This window comes from Esox lucius, chromosome 9 (genome assembly GCF_011004845.1).
Source record: "Esox lucius isolate fEsoLuc1 chromosome 9, fEsoLuc1.pri, whole genome shotgun sequence".
NCBI classification, from domain to species: Eukaryota; Metazoa; Chordata; class Actinopteri; order Esociformes; family Esocidae; genus Esox; species Esox lucius.
The window spans coordinates 5,293,040-5,299,862 of record NC_047577.1 but is presented as its reverse complement, the minus strand read 5'-3'; the positions used below and the strand labels follow the sequence as shown (position 1 = coordinate 5,299,862).

The 6,823-nt window shown below is 38.9% G+C and overlaps 1 protein-coding gene across 1 annotated transcript; it reads left to right on the top strand.

Moving 5' to 3' along the window:
• Positions 1 to 427: 427 nt before the first annotated feature.
• LOC117594916 (CMRF35-like molecule 9) lies at positions 428 to 6,612 on the top strand. Its single transcript, XM_034294464.1, has 5 exons — positions 428 to 764; positions 2,114 to 2,134; positions 3,425 to 3,726; positions 5,792 to 6,011; positions 6,581 to 6,612. Exons 1-5 carry the CDS (start codon positions 428 to 430, stop codon positions 6,610 to 6,612), a joined length of 912 nt encoding a protein of 303 aa, XP_034150355.1.
• The last annotated feature ends 211 nt before the right edge of the window (positions 6,613 to 6,823 follow it).

Below are 6,823 nucleotides of genomic sequence, written 5' to 3'. Positions count from 1 at the left end.
ATGAATAACGGAGGGTCCAGAATGAAGGTCCTCAGTGTTGTTTTCTTATGTCTCTTTCTAAGTGAGTACTGTCTGTCTTTACAAATTATTTAAAAATATTGACTTAACTATGTGAATTTACTTTTTTGAATGGATGTGGGCAGAGTCAATGCGGCACATTTTATGTTTTTGAACTGCAAGCTGAGGTGGTACAACTGCAATAGTATAGGGAGTCTGACAGTAGATTAACTGGTGGTAATATGGCAATATTATAGTTGTACTATAGTAAGTATAGTATAGTGGTATAATAACTGGTGGTAGTATAGTAATAGTATAGTGGTTTAATAACTGATCATTATCATTTTAGGTCACAAAACTACTTTTACCTGGTCATCAAAATCCTAATTTGGATCTTCCCAAAACTGCTGAACACAACTCTGTTGTGATTATGCACTGTCTGTCTTATTACATAGTTCTGTCTGCCGTGGCTATTCATTCCAAAAAGGATGTTGGAGGACACGGCACTTTCCCGTGTTCATTCTCATGGGCTTCAACCAACAACAAGTACTTCTGTAAGGAGACGTGTTCTGGTGAAGATATTCTGGTTGAAACTAAAGGGAGCAGGAATGTAACTCAAGGTAGATACAGTATAGACGACGATGGAAATGGACATGTCACTGTGACCATCAAGGACCTGAAGAAGTCAGACTCTGGGACATACTGGTGTGGAGTGGAGAGATTTGGCCCAGACTCATACCAAGAGGTGCATCTGACAGTTACTGATGGTAAGTGGACACTTCATCATATTTAACTTCAACATTTCAAACAACTCTTCATGACCTGTTTTTTAGGATGATAAAAGTTTTACAGTCCATATGTCTCCCATACCTTCTAATCACACAGCTCCTCCCACTACTAAACCATCAACTGTCCCCCCAACATCCCGTGTCTTCACCATCCAAACATCCCTGGAATCTCCCCAAACGTTTCCACAATGTTTCTGATGTCTGGAGCATGTATTATATATCTCACTTGTTAGACCAAAGTGATGTTGTGATATTAAATGCTTTTGATTCTGGAGGAAATATGTTTGATCAATTGATACACTGGACAAATTTCAGTACTTGTTGCTGTTGCTGTGACATGAGGATCAACAATGAACCCAAATGAGGACATGAAGGCAGGATAGGTTCCGTTTGAAATGTTTAACAAGAGGTTCAGGGAAAAGCAGTCTTGTAGTCGGGGGTAATGCAAAGGTCCTTAACAGAACAGAATGGCCGAGGTACTTATGGAGACGGGCTCCTTGGTCGGTGGACAGACAGGCAGAGAACAAAACACAGGAAGACAGACCATATGGGTGAAGGGGAAACCACTGGAAACAAGGAACACTAGAAATGACTGCATGAGACAAGAAGATCTGGCAACCGCCAGAACTGAGTTAAATACACAAAGGGCAAACGGGGAACTGGGAACGCTTGTTGGGGGGCGGAGACATGACAACAGGTGAAACACATCAGGGTGTGACACGCTGTCTCTCACGGTCTCTCTGTATCAAGTAAATTAAAATGGTCTTTATTGCACTACATTTTTGATTGGAATTTATATGCATTAACAGCCAACATGAAAACTCTATACAAACACATTATACTGATATGTACCTTTGTTTAAAAATAGAAAGAAGCTTGTATATTAAAATGTTCAAACATGAAATTAAACTCAAAAACTACAGAGACTATATGTCCAAGCCCACATTCTTTGAGAATATATACTATATATACTCTCTCTCTCTCTCTCTCTCTCTCTCTCTCTCTCTCTCTCTCTCTCTCTCTCTCTCTCTCTCTCTCTCTCTCTCTCTCTCTCTCGTAACATACACTATACTTAATACTTGCACATTTTCTGCCCTCCTCTATTTGCCTTAATTGCTCTTTTAATATTGCCAACTGTATTGTTTTTGCCTTCATTACCTTCATCTAAACATTCCTGCCCTCATCTATTTGCACTTCTGGTTAGATGCTAACTGCATTTCGTTGTACTGTACTTTTACTTGTTCATTGACAATAACGTTGAATCTAATTTAATCTGATCTAATCTCTCTCTCTCTTTCTGTCTCTCTCTCTTTTTACTCTCCCATCAGACTCTCCTGGAACAGGACAGAGTAAGTTTGATCTTGAGTGATTTCAGTGGTAGATGCAGTACATTTCTTTGAGGTAGAAACTAATAAAGTTTGTGCTATCAGAGACTTCATCATGTTCTTCATGTAGGCCAACAGGAAGTGATGCATTATGTGAGGGTCTGTGGTAGATGCAGAAAGCATGGTAGACTGTCTTATTGATCTCCCTCTTATTCTCTCTGTCTGTCTTTCTACATACTCTATCATTCTATCAACACACCCACAGATGGGAACAGTAATGAACAAATGGAACAATTCAAAAATGTGTATATATATCAATATATCTATATCTGTATATATATACTTTTATTGTATAGTTTATAATTTTTCCATAATTCTAAAATGGTATAACACAACCCTGTTTCCAAAAAGGTTGGGACACTGTAAAAGGCAAATACAGAATGCAATGAATTTGATGCCTGCAACACTTTCCAAATAAGTTGGGACAGGGGCATGTTTATTACTGTGTTGCATCCCCTCATCTTTTAACAATACTCTTTAAGCATTTGGGAACTGTCCAGTTGCTATAGTTTGAAAAGTAAAATGTTTTCCCATTCTAGCTTGATGTAGGACTGTTCAACAGTTGAGGTTCTCTTTTGTCGTATTGGGTAAAAGGTCTGGACTACAGGCAGGCCAGAATAGTACCTGGATGTTTTTACTACGGAGCCATGCTGTTTTAATTGTGCAGAATGTGGATTGTCATTTTCTTGCTGAAATAAGCAAGGTATTCCCTGCAGTCATTGCCTGGATGGCAGCATATGTTGCTTCAAAACATTGTGCATTTACATTTTTCACTATTTTAAATTGAGAAACTTTATTCTTAAATTGTTCCACTATTTGCCTGCACAAATAGTCTTTAACAGAGTGGTGAACCCCTTTTTGTCTTCTGAAAGACTCATTTTCGCTGGGATGCTCATTTTATACACAATCATGTTACTGACCTGTTGCCAATTAACCTATTTAGTAGTGAGATGTTCCACCAGGTTTTCTTTTTTGCATTACACAATTATTTTTGTCTTTTGTTACCCCTGTCCCAGCTTTTTTGAAATGTGTAGCTGGCATCAAATTCAAGTTGGCATATATTTTTCAAAAAGCACTAACATTTCTCAGTTTGATGTGTTGTCTACTGTATGTACTATTTCTTATTGAATATAGAATTTAAATGATTTGCATTCTGTTTTTATTTACATTTTAGTTAAATTTTTTGGGGAAACGGGGGTTGTAGCATAATTGCATTGGCTTTCTAATAATGTCTCTCTTCCTGTCTGTGTTCAGCTCTGATGGTGTGGACCCGTGTTGGTGTCGTAGTCATGGTGACGGTCATGGGACTGGTCCTGACTCTGTTCTGTATAAAGAGAAGAGGAAGCAGGAGACAAACATCTCCACAGCTGGTCTACAAAAACACCAAGACTGCCCCTAGTGGAGAGGAGAGAGGAAACAAGCAACCAAAACCTCCACAACCAGTCTACTACAACACCAACACTGCCCCTAGTGGAGAGGAGAGAGGAAACAAGCAACCAAAACCTCCACAACCAGTCTACTACAACACCAACACTGCCCCTAGTGGAGAGGAGAAGGTAAGCAAGAAAACAGCAACAGATTTATTTCTAAATGTAATATGACATTTTGTCCGCTTTAAAGAGACATATTTAAATTCTGGAATGCATATTTTGAATCAAGTGAAATTAGACCTGTAGCTAGATGTTAAGCTTACTAATTAATATTTTTTACATATACTATAAACATTCTAACCCATATCCAAATTATTTACATAGCAACATACATGTGCATACTTAATAGGTTGTGTTTTTCTGTGTTTGTGAATTTGCTTGCATGTTTGTGTGTGTACTACGTATTTTGCGCATGTTGATGAACGATAAGCAAAATATCAGCAAACAGGAATAACTAAACAGGAATGGACCTTGCTGAATTTGATTAAAGCATGCTGTATATACATACAGTTAGGTCTGGAAATATTTGGACACTGACACCATATTCATGATTTTGGCTCTGTAAGTTACCACAATGGATTTGAATTGAAACAACCGAGATGCAATTGAAGTGCAGACTTTCAGCTGTAATTCAAGGGGATGAACACAAATATTGTAAAAAACATTTAGGAATTGCAATCATTTTCATATACAGTCTCCTTATTTCAGGGGCTCAAATGTAATTGGACAAATGAACACAACGCTGGGTTTCCTCCTTTGTGATGTTTTGCCAGGCCTTTACTGCAGCTGTCTTCAGTTGTTGTCTGTTCGTGGGCCTTTGTATTTTTGAGGCTTATGTATGGTTTGTACCTTGTGGTGAACCCTCTCTATTAGCTCTTATGTCTTCATGGTAGTTTTGGATCTCCCAGAGAGTGTTCTTCACTTGGCAGGATGTTGTGAAGGGGTCTTTCTTTACCAAGGAAAGGATCCTACGATCATCCACCACCGTTGTCTTTCATGGATGACAAGGGAATGTGTACCAGAGTTCACCAGGGTGTTATTTTTATTCTCAGAATATACCAAACAGTTGATTTGGCCACTCTCCAGCTATCTCTCTGATGGATTTTGTTTGCAGCCTGAGGATGGCCTGTTTCACTTGCATTGAGAACTCCTTTGACCACATGTTGTGGGTTCACGGCAACCGCTCCCAAATGCGAATGCCACACCTGGAATCAAGTCCAGACCTTTTACCTGCTTAACTGATGAAGAAGTGACAAAGGAATAGCCCACACCTGTCCATGATAGAGCTTTAGAGTCAATTGTCCAATTACTTTTAGTCCCTTGAAAAAGAGTGGGCTACATATTATTCAAAGAATGTTGGCGTGAACATTCTCAAATTAAATGTAATATTTTTGTCATATATCAAATTTCCTTTCCCACACCTCTGATGAGATGGTGGGTCGTAGGTAACATAAACATCTAAGAGCCAACAGCACCCTCTAGTGGACATGTCTGTCAATCTGGTAGATTTATTCACGTGCATGGCTGAGCGTGTGTCATGTCAATGGTCAACCGAGAGTGTAGGTTCTGGCTGCGTTATTCGTGCTGGCAAACCAAAATGTCTGCCATTAGCATTTCTGTTGGACTATTCCTTTAAGAGAGACGGTTTCCTTGAGGTTGGATGTAACTGTAGAGGAAATGTATGTGGCTAAGAAGACATTTCCAGACAAAATTATTGCTTGACTAATCCTGCTTTTTATTGTGGATTAAGAACATCATTACCAAATATGTCTTACTGTTTGTTTTTTTATGGTATCTCCATGAACAATGAGCCATTCAAACTATGACCAGCAAATTGGATTGGTTATGGCGTTTAACTTTTTTATTTATTTAGTCAGGAGTTATATAACTCTGTGGTAGATGTTTATGGTTATATAAAACTTCTCACAAAGCAAATATTTAATAATAATATATATTTATTTACACTCACGGCTAAATTTTAATTTTTTTCTGGAAAATGTGGCTCGGGAAAGGGAAGTTTGGGGTCCCTTGCTGGAGCTGCTGCCCCCGCGACCGATACCGGATAAGCGAATGAAGATGAGATGAGACGACATTCACGGCTAAATTCATTTTAACGCACATTTAAAACACTTGAAAACTTTGAAAGCAGACAAAAAATGTCAAATGTCTAATCACTGTTTTTTTTATGCAGGTTGACAGGTTGTATGAGAACACCAGAAAGCCCAGGAAAAAGAGATACGTTGCCCCGGTGATCCCAATCAACTCACCTAACGCCTCAACCAACCCTGCTGACCACGCCCCTACAACCAACCATGCTGACCACGCCCCTACAACCAACCTTGCTGACCACGCCCCTACAACCAACCTTGCTGACCACACCTCTACAACCTACCCTGCTGGTCAAGTCACAAGTAGCTCACAATTCGAAATCTATGCCAATGTTACAAATTTGACTGTACTTTGTGATTCTTTTGTAATGTAATTGTATTTTTTTGGTCAAATTTGCTAAAATTAATTGACTAAGCTTGTCACTAGCTAGTGCTACCTAGTGTTGATGATAAAACACTCTAAAGAGTTAATCATTTGTCTGTTTTTCCTGTGATTTTTACTAACTATGATATCAGATTGCAGGACTGGATGAATGACATTGTGTCATACCTGAGATGGCCATTGAAAAGTTATGATGTTGAGGTCAATTAGCCATTTCTTTGTTAATTTTGATGTGTGATTCAGGTCACTGACTTGCAGTTTTATCCACTTGGGATCTCCTGGAAGACAGCATATCTCTGACACCGGCATTTTGAATATATATTGGTTTTGTGACTTTATATACAGTAGAGATTGTAGAAAATTTGTTTATTATTATAATATTATATTTTCTGTTAGAAGGCCTCCGTACTCTGTATGCTTGAAACATTACGTATCCTCAACAAACTGTCTTTCCCTGTCAGCAACTCATGATGTCTCTATCTGTGTTCAGGGGCAGTAATGAATGGAATGTTGGCTGAGTAATGCTCCTAGTCTCCATCTATGTGTGGAAGACTAGTATTTGGGGCTAGCAGAGACCACTAGAAGAAGTCTCCCTTTTGGGGGTCTGTCTTAATAGCAGCAGTGGGGCTCCTGCTCCTTGTATTATAGAGGTGAACAGGACTCTATTCCTTATTGGGAGAGTTGAGTTAGCAAAACCACCAATAGTAACATGCCCCTGCTGTCCTGTGTGAGC

Excerpts from the sequence above, each read along its gene's own strand:
- LOC117594916 (XM_034294464.1), top strand. The coding sequence starts at position 428 with ATGCACTGTCTGTCTTATTACATAGTTCTGTCTGCCGTGGCTATTCAT. Across the intron at positions 765-2,113 it reads GCATCTGACAGTTACTGATG|ACTCTCCTGGAACAGGACAG; the intron begins GTAAGTGGACAC and ends CTCTCCCATCAG. Across the intron at positions 2,135-3,424 it reads CTCTCCTGGAACAGGACAGA|CTCTGATGGTGTGGACCCGT; the intron begins GTAAGTTTGATC and ends GTCTGTGTTCAG.